Below are 18,620 nucleotides of genomic sequence, written 5' to 3'. Positions count from 1 at the left end.
CTTTTCTTTGCAGACTTCCTTCACCCTTTTGTTCTCACAGAACCCTGAGCCAAATCACCTAAAACAAATAGGCACCCATGTGCCCAAGGAGACTGAGTAACTAGAAAGCCCCAAAGTGCCCATCAAAGGGGATGAGATCTGCAGACTCTAGTGGAATATTCTGCAGCTGTTGGAGAGACTAGAGAATGGGGCAGACCCATTGCACAGGCCACCAGGACACACCACTGGGTGAGAAAAACAAGGTACAGAGCAATAGCCATAGACTAATGTCATTTTATGTCAAAGCTTAAAGTCAACCCCCTGCCCCATGGACATATATCACATAAACCATGCATCCCTATCTGGACACATCCGTGTCTACCACGCTGCACAGAACACAATCCAGACAGGTTCACGTCAAATGACAGCAGTGACCTCAGGGAGCTAGTGAAGGAAGGATAAACTACGGGCAGCCCAGGTGGCCCAGCGGTTTAGTGCCGCCTTCAGCTCAGAGTGTGATCCTGGGGTCCTGGGATCGGGTCCCACATCAGGCTCCTTGCATGGAGCCTGCTTCTCCCTCTGCCTGTGTCTCTGCCTCTCTCTCTCTCTCTCTCTCTCTCTTCTCTCTCATGAATAAATAAATAAAATCTTTAAAAAAAAATAATAAACCTACAGCCAGTGCAAGGAAGGAGACAACAAAAGGCCGGAGGAAGACTCAACAGAGCCTCTCAGCAGTGCCTCCGGGATGCCATGGCTACTGTTCCTTCTCTGTGGAAGATGCTCACACCTGGCTCTGGAGTTTCTCCTCACCACTGCTCTCTCAGTTTTCTTGGTGACTCCCAAATCCTCCCAGGTGATCCAGACACCAACCTGAGGACCTGAGCTCCGTGACCTCCTGTTCCTGGGGTACCACCTTCATGGAGTCCCCGGACCAGTCACTGGTGTGGCTACGGTGTCAGGGACCTGCCAGCTATCACCCCCATCCCTTCATACAACATGCCCTCAATTTCCAACTTTTAATGAGAGTCTGAAAACCCCTTTTCCCAGCATTTAGTACAACTGCTCTTGTATAGGAGCTTAGAGGACAGAGCCATTGGCAAAGCCAACAGTCAGAAAATCCACAGGACAAAGGATTGTGTCTTCAGTAGGAATCAAAAGGAAAACCACAAAAAGGAAGAGGGGATGCTCATGGAAGAGAAGAGGCCACATTCAAGGTGTGGCCGGATGACACCGACGGGCTTGTTAGAAGCTTGCACCCCCACCAACCATCTGATGACACCACAGACATGGACACATTTTCTAGCCATGGAAAAGGCATGTAGTTTTGTGTTGGTGGAGTCTCTGTTTCATAGGGAGTACGTACTCTCGTATCTCTCAGTACAGTGGTATGATGTCTGGAATTCACCTCCAGATGATGGGATGGGGGCAGCGTGGGGAGGACACAGCGAGTGAGCCTGGTGGTGGCTCTGGCTGGGGTATGCCATTCTTGACTTCCTCCTCAGCAAGTGTTGGAAATTCCCATAATAAAAAATGTGAGCAACATGCCTACGTGGGGTCTGGCTACACAGATGGGCCTGCCCAGCCTCCGTAACCAGAGTCAGGGGGCACATCAGTATGCTCATCCAGACCTCCACCCCCACCCCATGATGGGCACACTATGGTCCCCCAGCTTCCTGGGCACAGGAGAACATGGGCCTCACAGTGGATCTGGAGGAGTGAGAGCGCTAGGGCACAGAACACGCACGCTCTAAGTTTGAACAGATGCCGCCAAGCTGGCCTCCCAAAGACACAGGGTAATTCACATTCCCAGTAAGAGTGTTCACATTTCCATCTACGTACTGTATTTTATATCATCTGTTTACTATTACCTGACATTTTAACTTCAGCCAATCTGATCAGTGAAAATTATTTCAATGTGTGTCTGTTTCCTGATGCAATTAAGAATCATTCCCTATGGGCACCTGGGTGGCTCAGTGGTTGAGCATCTGCCTTTGGCTTAGGGAGTGATCCTGGGGTTCTGGGATGGAGTCCCACATCGGGCTCTCCGTCTGCCTGTGTCTCTGCCTCTCTCTCCATGTCTCTCGTGAATAAATAAATAAAATCTTAAAAAAAAAAAAGAATCTTTCCCCGTTTATTGGCCACTAAGAATTCTTTGAATCATCTATTTATTCTCCCAGGTTTGGCTCATTTGTTCTTTCTTACCGATTTTCAAAAATCCTGTATTTGTTATGGCAAAGCTTATCTTAATCAGGCATAAGAACATGTATGGATGCAGGTATGTATGTACATATATATACATGTGTGTGTGCCTGACTTTCTTACTGGTGCTTTTAAAGATATCTTTTTAACTTACTGATTAATTTTATAATTTTTGGAGAAGTTATGATATGCTCACCCCTAAGGAAGGTCTACCCTAAGACTGGTCTGGGGAGAAAGGGAGAATGGAGAGAAACTGTGTGATGGACATGGGATCTGTTTGGGGAGAAGGTGGAAATGCTTTGGAACCAGATGGAGATGGTGGCTGCAGAACACTGTGGACTAGACAAATACCACTGAACCATGTACGCACTTGAAGACGGTAAATGTTAAGTTGTGTGAGCTTTGCCACAGCAAATAAACACAGATTTAGATGCTGACATTAGGGGAAGCAGAGAACTCTCTGTACTATTCTGCAACTTTTTTTTTGTAAATCTAAAATTATTCCAGAGTGGAAGATTCTGTTTTTAAAGAAAAACTGATCTGGGGAGAAGGGAAAAACAAGAATATGGGAGGGTGAGAAGGAGAGGAAAGGTAGAGGAGGAGCTGGGGAGAAGACAGGGAAGCCAGCCCCTCCTTGCCACCAGGGGCCCAGAGACGGCAGGCAGCACATGGTGGGCTGGCACCGAAGGCCACGCCACATGCCCTGGGTGGGGCGGCGCAGCCACAGGGGTCCCAGGAGCTTGGCTCTACTTTGTGCTTCACAGACACTGGGTTTACCTCTCTTCTCCCCCTCCTGCTTCTCAATTTTGGACTTGAGGTGCTCGATCTCCCTGCGCAGGTCAGAGATGACGTCCGTGTACTGTGCAATGCGGTAGGACACGTTCAGCAGATTGCGCTTCACCTGGTGGATGGGACACGCGGCAAAGGTCAGAGCTTGTGGGAACCGTCCTGCTGCGTGACATATTCACACCACAAGGACGCCAGCACATTTCGTTGGGAAAATTCAGATTGACACACCTCAGCCTTGAAAAGAGAGGAACCTTGCCACCTGCCACCACAGGGATGCACCCTGAGGACGAGAGGACGAGTGACACAAGCCAGACACAGAAGGATGGACATGGGGACCCCACCCACATGAGATCCCGGCGTCATCAGACTCCCAGATAGAGAGTAGACGGTGGGGCCAGGGTATCAGTGTGTCACGGGGATGGTACATTCCGGAACCAGACGAGGGGATGGCGGCTCAGCAGCAGGAATGTGCTCGGTGCCCTTGAACTGTTGTTCACTGAAATTCATTAAGATGGTAAATTTTCCGTCATGCATTTTTTGCCAGTGAAGAAATTTCAAATGATCCATCAAGAGTCTTTTTAAAAACCCTCCCCGTGGGTAACCACTGCGTAACTTTGATGTGTGCCCTCCGGATCTTCCTCTGTGTGGTTTTACTCACATATATACATCTACAGAGACATAGAGGGGGAGTTTCTTGCTACAGGTTTGGCTTTGGTTTTCTATGTAAATTATATCAGACCAGGGCTATTATTTTCTTTTTTAACATTTGTTTTTTTTTTTTTTTTTTAAGTAGGCTCCACGCCGAACGTGGGGCTTGAACTCACAACCCTGAGATGAGAGTCAACATGCTCCACCTACTGAGTCAGTCAGGCACTCCCCAGAACTTTTCTTCTTTAACTTGCTTTTTTCATCCGGTGATGTGTCTGGGAGGCCGTCTGTCTGCCCCATTCTCTCCAACCGCAAAGCGGTCCATGGGAGGGACGCACCAGTTTGATGGCCCTGTCCCCTTTGATGGTTACTTTGGGGCTTTCTAGTGACACAGCCTCCTGGAGCACTTGAGCCCAAGCTTCTCTTTGTTGAATTTGGAGGGTGGAAGTCCTGGTCATGAGGCACAAACACCTCGTTTGACAGTCCTGAGCCTGCACACCCAGGCTATCCCTCACTCGGGGCCCGGTGTCCTCGACTGACCCCCTGAACTCTGTCTTCTCCACCGCTCTTCCTTGCAGCACCCTGTGGCTCTCACGGAGAGAGCACTCACAACAATTGGAAGTGACACACTTAACTGTGGGAGGTCATATTTGCCATCTGCCTCACCCCATAGCTAAGCTCAAAGTTTGGCTGAAAGCAGAGGCTATCCTGGCACCTCACTCAGAGCCGCACGGTGGGAAGGGCTCATCCCTTGTTTGTGGGCAATGATAACCACAGCCAGTGACACCTCCCCTCGCTGACCACTAGGCCTGTGTGCCCTGGGCAGCGTACATGTGTGGTGTCCCTGCACCTGCATACAGCCCTCGGAGATGAATCCTCTACACTGAACACTACAGTGTGGCCAAGCGGCACAGCAGCTCATGCAATGAGCTGCAGCCAGGCTCTCTGGGTGGCAACACCAACTCTGCTTGGGCCGAGAAGGTTGGAGAAGTTGCCCTCTCTCCATGCTTCAGCTGCCCAGGCTACAAAATGGAAAGATAATAGGCCCCTCTTCCTGGGGAGAGGGTGGCGATAAACTCAATCAAAACATCAAGGGCTCATAGTGTGCCTGACAGCTAAGTCCACATCATAAACACCCCGAACCCCAAGACTGCAGCCTCATGAGGATAAAGGGTCTTTGCAGATGTAATTAAGGATCTTGAGATAAGGTCCTCCTGGACTTGGGGGCCTGAAACTCAATGCCAGTGTCCACCTCAGAGACGAGAAGTGGGACAGATATGTCAGGTGCCCAGGAACTTAGCATGCTGGGAGCCCTGGGGTGGATGGGAGCCTCCCCTAGAGGCTCCGCAGGGAGCACTGAGTTAGAATTCAGTGAGTAGGGAAGCAGATGAGTGAGCACATGGGGGCCTCACCCTTGTCTTGATGTTCTTTGCCCTGTAGGCATACAGCAGAGTGGTCCGAGACTCCTCGAAGTACGTGCTGGCTGGGCTGATGTGTGCGATCATCACGGTCCGGCTATTCCCTCCCAGGGCATCCTGTGCAGTGGAAGGTCCGAGCTGGGGGTAAGGGGAATATCTCCCTCCCATCCCAGCCCTCTGAGGTTCCTGCTCCAAGCCCTGAGCATGGCAGGTGATGCCAGGACCAAGAGTTTGGTACTCGGGGAGGGGACACTCAGACAAAGTGAGATCTGTTCCAGGCCCACCCCCTCGGACTTCTGCTCTGATGAGAACAGATTAGATTGAGAAGCCAGATCTACAGGGACATTTACTTATTGTTTTGATCATTTGTTCACCTTCACCCTTGCTACAGCATAGAGGGGGCAGTGTCCATCCCAGAATAGGGGGGGAATATCTCACTGTCAGAGCGTCCAAGATGGGACAGACAGCCTCAGTAAGGTAGTGAGCTCCCTGTGGCTGGGAATATGCAAGCCCAGGCTGGCCCACGCCCACACTCAGAGGGATGGAGCTGTCAGACAGTGACCAGTCACGGTTTCTACAATGCTCTCCTGCCTTCAGGGGTTCCCAGTGGGGGCGCAGTGCTCAGCCCCAGGTCTGGGCCTCCCTCCTGGCAGGGAAGCCCCCAGCGATGCTGGCCCATGGCTGTACCTTCAGCAGGCGTGTGAGCTTGCTGTCTCGGAAGTTCACGTACTGCGCCCGGCTGCCGCCCTTCTCGCTGAGTGCATTGATGCAGTTGCCCAGTGCCAGCAGGGAGCGGTTGATGTGGGCACCCTCCTTCATCCTCTTGCCGCGGTTCTGGGTCTGGGTGGGAGAGGACGAGGTCTGGGCCCGAGTGGCTCAGACAGCATGCACTGGGGCCCGGAGGTGACAGGACTCTCTGTGTGGGGCACTACGTGGCTACAAGAGGGAACACTGCAGAGCTCCATGCAGATGGCAACGGTGTGCTCCTCATTAAAGGAGATGAGACCCGGGTTAGAGGGACATCCATGTATAATAACCCCACTTGTACGAGGCGCAGATGGGCGTGTGGGTTTCGCCATGCCAGAACTTTCCTCACCTTTGGCACAGGGGCTCCCTGTCCTCACTCTCTGTGGCCCTGTTTCCTCCATCACTGGGCCTCCCTAGCAACTGCCCTGCTCTCTGCCGTGATCCCTATCTTCCTGTCCACTCCCCGCTGGATCCCAGGCTCTGCGATGGCCAAGTGTCTCTGGGGCCCAGAATCCTGGCAGTGCCCAGCTCATAGCAGGGGCTGCTTGAAGGAAGATGTGTGAGGGATCCAAACTGCCCTCGTGGTGAATACTTCCAAGTGCAAGCACGGTGGGGACTCTTACTTTCTTCCCCTGATCCCTATATTCCATATTTTCTGCACTGTGTTTCTAGTACATGTGAAATCAGGAAAAAAATTTATTTTTCTCTTTAAGGGCATGGATTTTGAAGTCAACCTGGAGCATGGTTTGAGAATCTCTAACAGATCTCCTAGTCTGTCCCGTCTTCCTCTTTTGCCAAAAGGTGCAATCTTGGGATCCCTGGGTGGTGCAGCAGTTTGGCGCCTGCCTTTGGCCCAGGGCGCAATCCTGAAGACCCGGGATTGAGTCCCATGTCGGGCTCCCGGTGCATGGAGCCTGCTTCTCCCTCTGCCTGTGTCTCTGCCTCTCTCTGTGTGTGTGTGTGTGTGTGTGTGTGTGTGTGTGTGTTTGTGTGTGTCATGAAAAAATAAATAAAATCTTAAAAAAAAAAAAAAAAAAAGTGGGAGCTGGTGCAGGGCAGCACCGGAGCTGCTGGCGTGGTCAGAGCCAGGGCAGCTGCTCACATCATGCATCCGTGTCACAAAGTTAGGGGGCTTTCTCAGAGACCTCATGCCCTGTAGCACAGTCTTTTCTAAGTGATTTTCTATGAAGAAAATCGCGAGTGCCAAGCAGATTGTAAAACTAGCCCATGTAGGCCACTTGAATATACAGCTGAAACAAAACCAAGGCCCAGAGAGGGGCAATGGCTTACCCAAAGGCACATTGCAAGTCAGAGCAGAGTGAGAGCAAGGACTCAGACCCTGGACTCTGTCCCTGCAACCCTGGCCATCTTGTCCCAAGGACACAGCCAGGCCCAGCTAGACCAGGCCAGAGTCCCAGACCTCCATCACACGGGGCTTCACCTGCATGACTCGTCCGCACCCACATCTGTCTGTGTGCCAACTGTGTCCTTTATTATCTGAACACTGATGCCTTTTTTTTTTTTTATAATATCTGTTAATTTTTTTTTTAATTTTTATTTATTTATGATAGTCACACAGAGAGAGAGAGAGGCAGAGACACAGGCAGAGGGAGAGGCAGAGACACAGGCAGAGGGAGAAGCAGGCTCCATGCACCGGGAGCCTGACGTGGGATTTGATCCCTGGTCTCCAGGATCGCGCCCTGGGCCAAAGGCAGGCGCTAAACCGCTGCGCCACCCAGGGATCCCTGAACACTGATGCTTTGACAACTGACATCCTTGCGGACCCTGGAGCGACTGCCCCCTCCCAGGATCAGGCAATTCCTGGAGATAAGGAACAACTCATCTGGAGTACCCCTTTCAAATGCAGACCACCAACCCAGAGCCCACACATCCACCATCCCACTCTGGGCCACTGTCCCCTCTCCTAAAACCCCACAGGGACCAGACAACCAGGGCAGCCCCAAGCCCCAGAGCCCACTGGAATTACTCAGACTAGCCAGTCCCCAGCCCGCTCACCTCTCCCCTGCCTTCCCCCAGAAACCATAAGCAGGCTCTCCCCCACAGCATCACCCCCTGCCTCCTGACCAGCCCTGGTGCTGCCCCATGTGGCCCCGTGTGGCATCCCGTGCCCCTTCCTCTTGGAACTGAGTAAAGACCATCTTTCCAATGGCAGTCAGCTCCTGGTCTCCTGGCCCTCCTGTGCCTCACATTTTCTACAAACACATTGCATTTTAAACCAGTCTGACTCTAGCAGCTGGCCAGGCCCTGCTCATTTTAGCAACTGGAGCACCAAGCCAGGCCCAGGGCAGGTCAGCGAATGGATAAAACAACTCAGTGATCAAAAACTGGAAGACAAATATCACAGCAGCAGAAGGCAGGGATTTGGGCAAAAGGCCCCCAGGTCCAAAGCCTGGACCCACCGCCTAACACGGCCAAGTCACAGCACTGCCAGGTCCCAGATCCACATTGCTGCCCACCTTACACTGTGCTGGGGGTTACGTGGATCATATCAGCTAAGGGCCGTTTGTTGATAACATTACCATGTGGACACTGCCTCTGTCCAGCCCGGCCCTGGGCTGGGTCCTGCCCTCAAAGAAGGCTCAGGCGCCTGGGACAGCAGAAGATAAGCTGCCCTCTCCCAGTGACAGGTGCCACAAAGGACAGGTGAAACAAGAGCTCAGGGACAGGCAAGTGGGACCCTCAGCAGGAGTGTCGGGGCCATCAGCCAGGTCGGTCCACAGTAAATTGGGCGCCGTCCTCCCAACAGCCATGCTTGACACACACTGTTCCCTCCACCTGACACGCCCTTCCCTGCATCCCACCAAACTCCTAATGCCCCTCTCAGGCTCAGCTCTAAGACCCCACCCCACCACCCAGCCCTCCTCTGGGCTCCCACAGCCTCCACGCAGACCCTGAATCTCAAAGCACAGGCCCACCTGTGCCATAATTATCCACTCACATAACTCTCTTTCCCCAGAGGCTCAGAGCTCCCTGGGTCTGGGTGATGTTCACCCATCAGGAGAGCCAGCCACGCAGGAACCGTAAATTTGTAAACACTGGCTCAGTGGACTTGGCCACTCAACACTCATTGAGACTCCCTTCACTCTATCACTGGTTAATGAGCGATGCCTGTCTGGGCCAAGCACAGCTCTAAGCACTGAAAACCTGTTGGACAAGGAGGGGCAGCACCTCGCTCACAGGCCACAGGTGAGTAACTGTGGGGAGGTGGGAGGGGTGGGAGGGACGTCAGAGAACCTGCGATGCCCGCTCTGAGCCTGCCAGGTCCACCATGAAGAGCTTCCCAACGCGCACTTCCTCCACCAAATCTGGGCCACGGCTCCGCTGGCGCACGGTGACCTGCAGCACGGCGTGGGAGCGAGAGGATGTCTTATTGGTGGCCGTGGACTCCTGCGTGCGCAGCCGGTTGCCTTTGGTGAGCAGCTGCATGATCTGAAGACACAAGTGGGGTTGGGTGGGTGGTCGGGGCCCATGGGAGGCCACATGCTCCCTCCGGAACCACCCAATCCAAGAGAGGAGCATTGGTCCCTTGAACCCTCTTGGACAGCTCTTTGCCAACAGAACCTCATCCAGTGGAAGCAATTTCTGGTTTGCAGCACAGAGTGACCGATTAATCCTCCGTCAACCAGTCCAGCAGGAACAGACCATTGTGGACGCTTGTACCACCCTCCCTCTGCTCTGTGCATTGCAGACACCGCCACTGGATTACCCTCCTCTTCCCCACAGAGCTGGGGCAGTCCCAGAACTTTCCACCACAGAATCCCACAGTCGTATGGGCTCGCTGGCTGGCAGGCAGGCTGAAACCTGTTTGTGCACAAGCCGCCATGGGAACCAAGCCAGCGAGCCGCAGTAGAGGGAGGACAAGCAGGAAGGCTCCCTGACCCAACCCCACAAGGGATGCTGCTAAGGGCATGGTGGTCTATCAGCGATGTCTGCTCCAAGCACAGCCTCTGTCACCCCATTAGCCAAGAAACAATGCGGGGGGGCTGCGTGTGCAGCTCTGCTGGTGAGCTCTGGCGAGGGTGGCTGCCGAGGCTGAGGCCTACTTCCCTCTGTGACCCTCACCTCCTGGGCGTTTGAGGTAGAGACCTCCATGATGCCTGCGATCTGGATGCTGCCCCTAGAATCTTCTCTCAGGTCCAGAAACCCAGAGGATGGGTTCAGGAGATCTCGGATCACTTCATTATAAATCTGGGAGGAGAGACAAAAGCGGGAAAGAAAGTAGCTTTGGTGCAAAAGCAGGGCAGGACTTAATGATCACAGGGGCCTTGCATCCCCAGAGCAGTCTCAGATGCCCGGAGGGCATCAGGGGCCACACACAGAGGGCTGTAGTGAATGGTTGCACCCATTCATGGATGGGGCAGCCGAGGCAGCTAGGCGGGCTCACCTCGAGGTAGGACATGGACACGCTGCAGTCTGCACTGTCACGGATCTCCTCGATAGCCCGGAAGAGGTCGGCGAGGGTCTGCAGGTAGATCCCAGGCTCCGCGTCCATCCCCAGCATGGTGTAGGTCTTCCCTGCACCTGCGGCGGACACCCACCACGGCGGGCATTCCTGAGGCGGGCTCTGACTCGCCTGGACACGCGCCCCTAAGAGATGGCTCATACCTCCTCTACGTTGGCCAAAGGGTCCTGAACACTCAGACATGCTCATCTTCCATTTTGGGAACAAGGAAGAGTCTGATGGCTCCTCTGTGGGAGAAACCGTGGGCACGGGGGCACCGGGACCATCGTGTAGACGCAGGCTGAATAGTAAGGGGAGCAGGAAAGACCACGGGGTGTGTGCCCCTCCCCCAGTTCTGAGACATGGGTGCTTCCTACAATAACAGGAAGAGAGCTGTCGCCAAGGATGCCTCTCTCCCCTGTCCCTGCTCCCAAAACCCAGGATCAGATGGCTCTTCCTCTGCCAGTGCCTGGCACACAGTAGGTGTTTGCTAACATCTACTGAATGAATGACACCGACAGGCTGTGACTCTGGGCAAGGCGCGTCTCAGGCCTTGGTTTCCCCATCTGCCCTGGCCCTCTGCGATCACAGTTTTCAGGAAACAAGAGGTGGCGCAGCTTTGTGGACCTCCGTCAAGCCTTCTGGGAGCTATGGACAAGCCTGTGGGTCCTTGTGGGCAGCAAGGTGCAGGTGCGGCTGGGTCCCCATGCACTCCTACCAGCTGTGTGACCTGGGGCAGCAGCCACTGTATGTCTCTGAGGCTCAGCTTTCTCGTCTGTGGGAAGAGGATGACTCTACCTGGACTTTGGGGCTGCTACAAGGATGGAAGGAGCCAACAGGTACACGGAGACCAGCGCAGCACTGGCTGGGCCATGATCAGTGCTCCGTCCGCGCTGGTAGGGACAGCCCCGAGGCCACCAGCCCTGCCCCCTCCTGGGACGCTGCTAGGCAGTACCTGAGGGGCCATAAGCAAACACTGTTGCGTTGTATCCAGAAACAACACCTTCCACTAAGTGCTGGGTGGTGGCACGATACACGTCTTCCTGTGGACGGACAGAAGGACAGACAGTGGAACAGCGGCCCAGCCAGAGCCCAGGCGATGGGCTGCTGGAGAGGACAAGTATGCGAGGTCTGCATGCGCCAGGGACTCTCAGGAAGAGGCCCTTCCAGACACAGCATGGGCTCCAGTCCCCGTCCACCGCTGCCCCGCCCCACGGGGTGAGACGGGGCCAGGCCCCTGAGCAGCCGCCAGGGAGGCTGACACGAGAGTGCAGAGACAGCTCCGGCATGAGGCCTTACACGTGTCTGGTGCTAGGCACTCACGGGGCCTCTCCATGGCTTCTCAAGAACCTAGAGAAGTCAAACACAATGGCTGAGACTGGCAAGTCTGTGAAGAGCATTAGGACTCCTCCATAAGGGACAAAATCGAGGCCCGAGCATCTCAGGCCACGAGAATCCCGTGTAAGCAGTGCCTAGCAACAGGTGTAGTAGTGAGCTCCCTGCCCAAAGGGACACCTCCAGGAGGGTAGGCGTGGCTGGCTCCACAGAAATGACAGTCCCACCTCCTCTGTCCTTCCTGGGTGCCCATCTGGACCCTGCTTCTCCTGTCCCTGAATGGTCCCGCCAGCCCTGGCTGGTCACACGGCGCAGAGCAGCTGGAGATAGTATCTGAGCACCAGCACTCCCTTCCTCAGCTCTGGACTCATACCCTCAGAGACTGAGACCTGGCCCTGCGATTAGCTGTGACCTCGCACTACAGGATGGGCTCCAGAAGCCTGTAAAACAGGGACCATATGGCAGTACGTTTTACAGGGTTGCTGAGAGGCTGGCAAGACCATCGAGGCCATGCCTGCAAGGACAGCCCGTGCTGCTGACCAGGGCCCTCCTACTTCCAGCCCCACGGAGGTCTTCCGTCCTCTTTACACTGTGGTCGAGTCCCGAGGGAGGGGGACAGTCCCAATGCCCCGGGGTGGCCAGTGTGTCTGAGATAGGTCCTGCTCACTCGACTGCCAGGACGGGCAGGGCTGGGCTGAAGACGGCTGCGTCCTCCCTGCCGCTCCTCCCTCCCAGACTCTAGTCTGACTCGCTCCTGAGTCTGACCAGGAGAGCACAGCAGAAGGAACGCCACGCCAGCTGTGGGCCAAGCCCTGAGGTCTGGCGGCTTTGCTTTGCCCACATGTGGGCGCTCTGGGTGACAGCCCCAGTGAGCTCCAAGCCACCAGCACCCAGTGATGGCCAGCGAGGGGCCTTCAGGTGAGCGCAGCCCCCTCCCTGTACAGGATGAAAAGCGGCTGATTCCTGTGGACCTGGGAGTCAGGAAAGATGGCAGGGCATGCTTGTCTCCCATCCTGGCTTTGGGGACGCTGGCCCGCTGCAATCGAGAACCAGGAGAGAAGCAGGAGCCCGTGGTTCTTTGGCGGTTGAGGGTGTGGTGCGCAGTGCCAGGGGTCTCCGCCACTGGATTGGAGCAGGGCTGACAGCAGCAGCAGGGCCATGTCCTTGACTTGGCTGGGTCTTGGGCCACACGTTCCCCAGAAAGCGTCACCCTGACATTGGCAGGTGTGACATTCCCACCGCTGAGGCCCGGGTTTACATCCAGCTCTGCCGGACTCCCCAGGCTCCCCTCATAGCCTGGGGTGATGAGACCCCTGTCACTGGCCAGGTTCAGGTGACCTGAAGGCCACCTGAACAAACCACTCCATCCTTGGTTTAAGGGTGCTAGGGGGAACAACTGATGCTGAGTCCAAACTCCCGCTGTCCATCTGGGTCTCTGGAAGGGCCAGCTACTGCCTGCCGCAGCCCCGTGTCGCCTGCTGCTATCACAGCTGGCTCTCCCTCCTTCAGGTTCCAGCTCACCACCATACGCCTCGCTGGGCCCCCCGACAGTGCTCATGCATCACCCACCTCCTTCACTGGATGGGGACCCCACCTGGTTGTCTGGATGGACCAGTGAGAATGTGTGTGAACCCCAGGCCCCCTGGGATGACCCAAGTGCCAGACTCCTTGTTCAGCAGGGAGACTCCTGTGACAAGTGCTAGAGAGGACCACCTGGCCATCACATCCTCCCCCAGGGGCTGCAGGGTCTGGGGAGGACACCACAGCCAGCCTGGCCCGGGGGGAGGGGTTGGGGTGGGGGCGGTGTTGGGGCGCAGGTTACCTGTGATGCGTGCTGGTCGAAAACAGTGTCGAAGATGAAGGTCTTCTCCCGAGACCGGTGTGTGCGCAGCGTGTCCTCGGGGTCCTCGCCGGGGTCCATGAGCACCACCATCTAGGGGCAGCGGGAGGGAGGCCTCAGAGGAGGGGCAGCCCACAGAATCAGGGCTGGCTTCCTGCATTTTCAAGGACCCCAGGCCTGGCCCTCCCTCCACGATGCCTGATGCACTGAGGTCTTGGTCTGGGTCCGAGGAGGGCTGCAGGCCTCTCTCTGCAGGGGACTTGGGGGACTCCACCCCCAGGCATCCTCTCCACTTCCTCTCCAGGCTCCTGCACCCCTCAGGCCTGCTGCACTCCCCAGGCACCCCTGAGTGTGCATGTGTGCCCCACCCATCTACCCACCCCGCCCCGCTGCCCCCAGCTCTGCAGCCCCCTCTTTGCTTCTCCAAGTCAGCACATGTGGTGGCCCCCTCCTTGGGGCACTCCCATCTCACACAAATTATGTAATTATGAAGCAAGGTGTAGGAAGGTCTCTGGGGGACCAGGAGGTTCAAAGGAGACTCTCCCAGGGGAGGAGGAGGTGGGGCAGGGCAATTAGAGACCAATCAGCTCTGTTTACTACAGGAGGAGCTCCAGGGCTGGTGGGGGGCCTGGGGGCAGGGGTAGGGGTGGGGGAAGCCCTCAGAGCCTTGAGGGCACACTGGGCAGACCCAGAGCCTGGCACCCCTGCAGCCCCCCACCCCGCCATCCCCTCCCTGGGTCCACAGCTTTGGAAACAGAGACCTTGGGAGGCAAGGGCTGCCCAGAGGTTCCTGGGGACTGGGGCAGGGGTGCAGGGAGCAGCCCCTGGGGCCTGCCCCGGCTTCAGGCCAGCATGATTTCCATGACATAAGCTGAACCTGTTAAACTTCATGTTCTTCTTCTCCATGTAGTCGTGGAGAGGATCTCAGGAAAGGGACTCAGGGGCCAGCCCTCCACCCCATCCACATAGTTCCCGCCGTGTATGCTCGCTGGAAGCCAGGCCAGAATCCTGGAGGAACTGGGCATCAGGACAGGCTCCCCCCCGCCAACCCTGGGCTCTGTTTTTCCATCTGTAGGATGGACGTGGTAACAGAAGACACTGTAAGGGGTACAAGCGACCACGTGCTCAGTGTCCAAGAAGCATCAACTGCAGTAGTTCTTATACCTGAGAAACTTTTTTTTTTTGCTATAGATAACATCATTTTTAAAAAAGATTTTATTTATTTATTCATGAGAGACATAGAAAGGCAGAGACATAGGAAGAGGGAGGAGAAGCAGGCTCCATGCAGAGAGCCCAATGCGGGACTCGATCCCAGGACCCCAGGATCAGGCCCTGAGCCAAAGGCAGACGCTCAACCACTGAGCCACCCAGGCGTCCCTATAAATAACATTATTGAGAGAAATCAGCCAATAGTGAATGCTTGTGTGGATTGGGTAATATCAGTAGTAACTTCCTGACTCTGGTCGCTGTACTGGGGTCACAGAATATTCCTGATTTTAAGGAATCCATATGGACATCTCTGGGCATGGAAGGGCATGATGTCTCAAGCAGCCCAGTGACAAGGAGTGTGTAAACACACAGAGAGAGGAGGATGGAGCAGACGTGACCAGGTGCCGCCACCCACCCCCAGCACCGTGGGAAATGTGGCTGCAGACATAAGAGATCTTATGTGGGTCTCACCATTTCTGGCTAGTCTGAAGTCAGGTCAAAACACAAAGTTAGGGCAGCCCGGGTGGCCCAGTGGTTTAGTGCCACCTTCAGCCCAGGGCGTGATCCTGGAGACCCGGATAGAGTCCCACGTTGGGCTCCCTGCATGGAGCCTGCTTCTCCCTCTGCCTGTGTCTCTGCCTCTCTCTCTCTCTCTCCCTCTCTCTCTCTCCGTCTTTCATGAATGAATGAATGAATGAATGAATGAATGAATAAATAAATAAATAAATAAATAAATAAATAAATAAATAAAATCTTTAAAACACACACACACAAAGTTAAAAGGAAATGTGAACATGTCATAATGTGGATGAGTCAAAACCACCACACTGGGTGGGAGTAACCAGACGTGCAGCCCACGCCCCGCAGGACCCTGGTCATGTGAAACACCCACAGCATGCCGACCGCAGGGGCCCGGGGCTGGCGGAGGGCATGGGGGGCAGTTCAGAGGGGGCAAGCCTCTTTCTGGGCAGGAGGAACCATTTGGAACTGGACAGAGGTGGTGTCTGCACAAGGATGTACATGTCCTAACAGCCACTGAGTGGCTCACTCTGAAACCACGAACCTTATGTTATAGGACCTCTCACTTTAGTGTGCAAAAAGTGATCTGTGTTTTGTGCAGCACAGAGGGAGGAGGCTGTGGGAACTGGGCCCCAGCTGGCCTCTGAGGGACCCTGGAGCAGAGGGTAGAGCAGATGGACATGGGGGAAGGGAGGGTGGAGAGCGCCCGGGGGCCCCGTGGATGGCACTGTCACCCTCGCACACACAGCCCCACCTCTGCCAAACAGGCCAACCAAGTCACAATATCCAAGGCTTTGGAAGGACCGCGGCCGTGGGCGATGTGAAGTTCCAACTGACTAAAGCCATTTCCCCTCCCCACGATCCAGAAGTGTCCTGTTTCCCTAAAGTCACTGGATCCTCAAAGCCAGGGATGTGGGAGACATTCTCACCGTGAACTGCAGGAATCTCTGGGCAGCGCTCATGTCCATGGAGCTGCCCGGGACCAGGGCCCACAGGGAACACCTGTCACATGTGGGTCAGTCACCTCCCCGGGATGTGGCCAGCAAGGCCTCCAGCATCCGGTAGGACAAGAGTCACCGTGGACAGTGGGGACATTCCCAGGCCAGTACTGAGGTTTGGGGACCAGTGATGCTATCCTGAGAACCTCTGTTGATTCCAGCAAATTGTTTCTGCCTTAGAAGTTATTTAAAAGGGTGCTCCCTTCCTCCTCTGATGTGTGTTAATCTGTTCCGTGCACAGGGCAGCCCTACCCCTGCCTGCCTGCCCTGCTCCAGCTGGTCACCTGGCCCTGCGTGACACAGGAACAGCCAGGGTCCTGAACCCTCCATCTATCTCCTGCAGCGTCCCGACCCCCAGTGCACTTATGGCACGAATGTAGCGAGATCAAGGCTGCTTCTGAATTAAGAACACGTACACTCTTCACACCTGAGCCAAATTCTTTCCTGCACAACTCTGTTCCCGCAGTTTAACGACCCTCGATCCACGAATTCAACACTAGCTCTGCAGCCTCTGCCCAGTGCACTCCCAGATGTCTGCACAGCTCGGACACTCCAACCATCTCCTCTTCCCGCAGCATGCTCTGGAGCTCCCCACCTGCCAGGTCAGCACTGGGTATCCCCACCTGGTGGGGAGCACAGCCAGGGCTCCCCAGCATCCTGGTCCTGCACCTCTGAAGTGCAAACCTACTCCCAAAAGCTACATTCGATCTCCCATTAGAGCTGCCCTTCTAACGACAAATGGAAAAATCCAGCTCACCTGACAAAAATCTGTCTTACCTGACATGTGGCATTTATTCTGGCATGTGACTCCTTGGTGCCAACGCTTCTAAACTGCACAGACAGCTCAGCATCTGGGATGTTTCCAAGGAGCAGGGATCCCGGCAAGCCCCGCTGTCACCTGCCCCTCCTGCCCCTATGCCCTCTGAGTGACCCCTCCCTGGGCCTGGGTCTCCTTCTCCTGCCTCCTCTAGGCGCTCTGCTCAAGGTCTTAGAGCGCCACCACCTTTGCCCTGCTTGCTCCTCTAGGACAGTGAGCTCCCCGACACTACATATTTCTATCCAGCATCCACCCCCACCCCCGGCTGGAAAGGAATGCAGTGGGGACAGGTCCCTGTGTCTCTCTCACCTCTGGCCACTGTAAGCATGCAGTATTAACACTTCTCAGGTCAGGGAAGTGCTTGCAGAAGGTGAACATCAGAACCCCATGGACACACACCCTGTGCCCTCGCGGCCTCACCTGGTCCCCCACTTTGTGGGCGATGACAGTGGCCCCTTCTTCCAGTTCCGTGTCACTGAGTGGGCGGATCCGAAGTGCTACCTGTAGGCAGGACACCATGGCAGCAGCCTTCCGGGGGTGCCACCAGGCTGCTCCCCATTCTCCCACTGCACCAGGGACCCCCTGCTTTACAACAGGGGTCTTTCTGTAACCAGCCAATGGGTACAGAGCAAGCCTGGGGCCTCAACTCGCCCACCACCAAGTGGGCTGAAGTTCCAAGGCGCCCAGCAGATGGGTTTTACAGCCTCCGGGGTCTAGAGGCTGCTGGGGAGTGAGATCATGGGGTAGGGGGTGAGGAGGCAGAGAGGGAGCAGAGGCAGGGCCCCCGACAGGGACCAGCAGCCCTGAGACCTAACCTGTGCCAAGCAGGAACCTGAGGCAGTGGGCCAGCAGGAGGTGCATCAGGAACCCACGGCCGCAGGGCCCTCAGGGGATATAAGGGAGGATGCTCACCATGAGTTGCTGGTCCTTGGGCTCCATCTCTCTCATGGCTGGGCTGCCCCGGCCCAGGGAAGGGCCGGTGGTGAGGCCAGAGGGCATGATGCGCTCCTGCTCTCCTAGCAGACAAGGCGATCAGTGTGCACGCAGTCGGCCTCCCTCCCCTGCCTGCCCTGCCTTGGTGACGTCAGCAGGCCCCAGGAGCCCAGCCAGTCCTCAACTATCTGCACACGTGGGACTGCACACGTGGCTCGGGAGGCCCCAAGCAGCTGGGTGGCCCGGGCTCTGGTGGACACAGGACAGCTGCATGCTGTGCACATGGGGTCGGGCTCCAGAGGTAGCCCAGCCTTCACATCTATGCCCTCACCTATTGCCTTGGCAACCCCAGGGTTCCTAGATTGCTTCACCTGGTCTACAGGTGAGCCTCAGAGCCACAAGGCTCAGCCCTGGAGCATTTCCACAAAAGGGGGGCCAATACCACCAGCCAACATTTAACAAAATTAATTTCAACTATGAATGCTTGTCCTTCTACAGTAACCTTGAAGTGACCTTCTGGTTTTCTGTTGAGGACGTGCTTTTTAACTGCCTTTCCCAGGCTGGCTGCCAATCTGCACCACACTCTGGGCTGGAGTGGCATCAACCATCAGCTGTGTGCATGGACAGGGAAGCCGCAACACCGGGACCCACAACACAGGCCGCCCCCGCCAGGTCATGAAGCAGCGTGCCTGCCTTAGGAGAGCCAGAACAGTGCACACGCTGCTCC

The 18,620-nt window shown here is 55.6% G+C and overlaps 1 protein-coding gene across 3 annotated transcripts in view; it reads right to left on the bottom strand.

The window, feature by feature from the left end:
- The window catches only part of LOC144319451 (kinesin-like protein KIF19), a 45,057-nt gene extending 26,879 nt beyond the window's left edge, over positions 1 to 18,178 (bottom strand). Inside the window, exons 1-10 of one of the 3 annotated variants that reach the window (XM_077907573.1) lie at positions 17,873 to 18,178; positions 17,381 to 17,461; positions 13,400 to 13,510; positions 11,198 to 11,285; positions 10,186 to 10,322; positions 9,864 to 9,989; positions 9,036 to 9,230; positions 5,721 to 5,873; positions 5,028 to 5,150; positions 2,956 to 3,079 (exon numbers count right to left, since the gene is read on the bottom strand). In XM_077907573.1, the coding sequence (XP_077763699.1) occupies positions 2,956 to 3,079; positions 5,028 to 5,150; positions 5,721 to 5,873; positions 9,036 to 9,230; positions 9,864 to 9,989; positions 10,186 to 10,322; positions 11,198 to 11,285; positions 13,400 to 13,510; positions 17,381 to 17,461; positions 17,873 to 17,959 (1,225 nt within the window). In that variant the 5' untranslated portion in view covers positions 17,960 to 18,178. The remainder of the gene's footprint in view (positions 1 to 2,955; positions 3,080 to 5,027; positions 5,151 to 5,720; positions 5,874 to 9,035; positions 9,231 to 9,863; positions 9,990 to 10,185; positions 10,323 to 11,197; positions 11,286 to 13,399; positions 13,511 to 17,380; positions 17,462 to 17,872) is intronic. The other 2 variants (XM_077907575.1, XM_077907574.1) reach the window with 2 other exon arrangements.
- Positions 18,179 to 18,620: the final 442 nt, after the last annotated feature.

This window comes from Canis aureus, chromosome 8 (genome assembly GCF_053574225.1).
Source record: "Canis aureus isolate CA01 chromosome 8, VMU_Caureus_v.1.0, whole genome shotgun sequence".
NCBI lineage: Eukaryota > Metazoa > Chordata > Mammalia > Carnivora > Canidae > Canis > Canis aureus.
The sequence above is the reverse complement of the archived record's forward strand: the minus strand, read 5'-3'. Positions and strand labels throughout refer to the sequence as shown.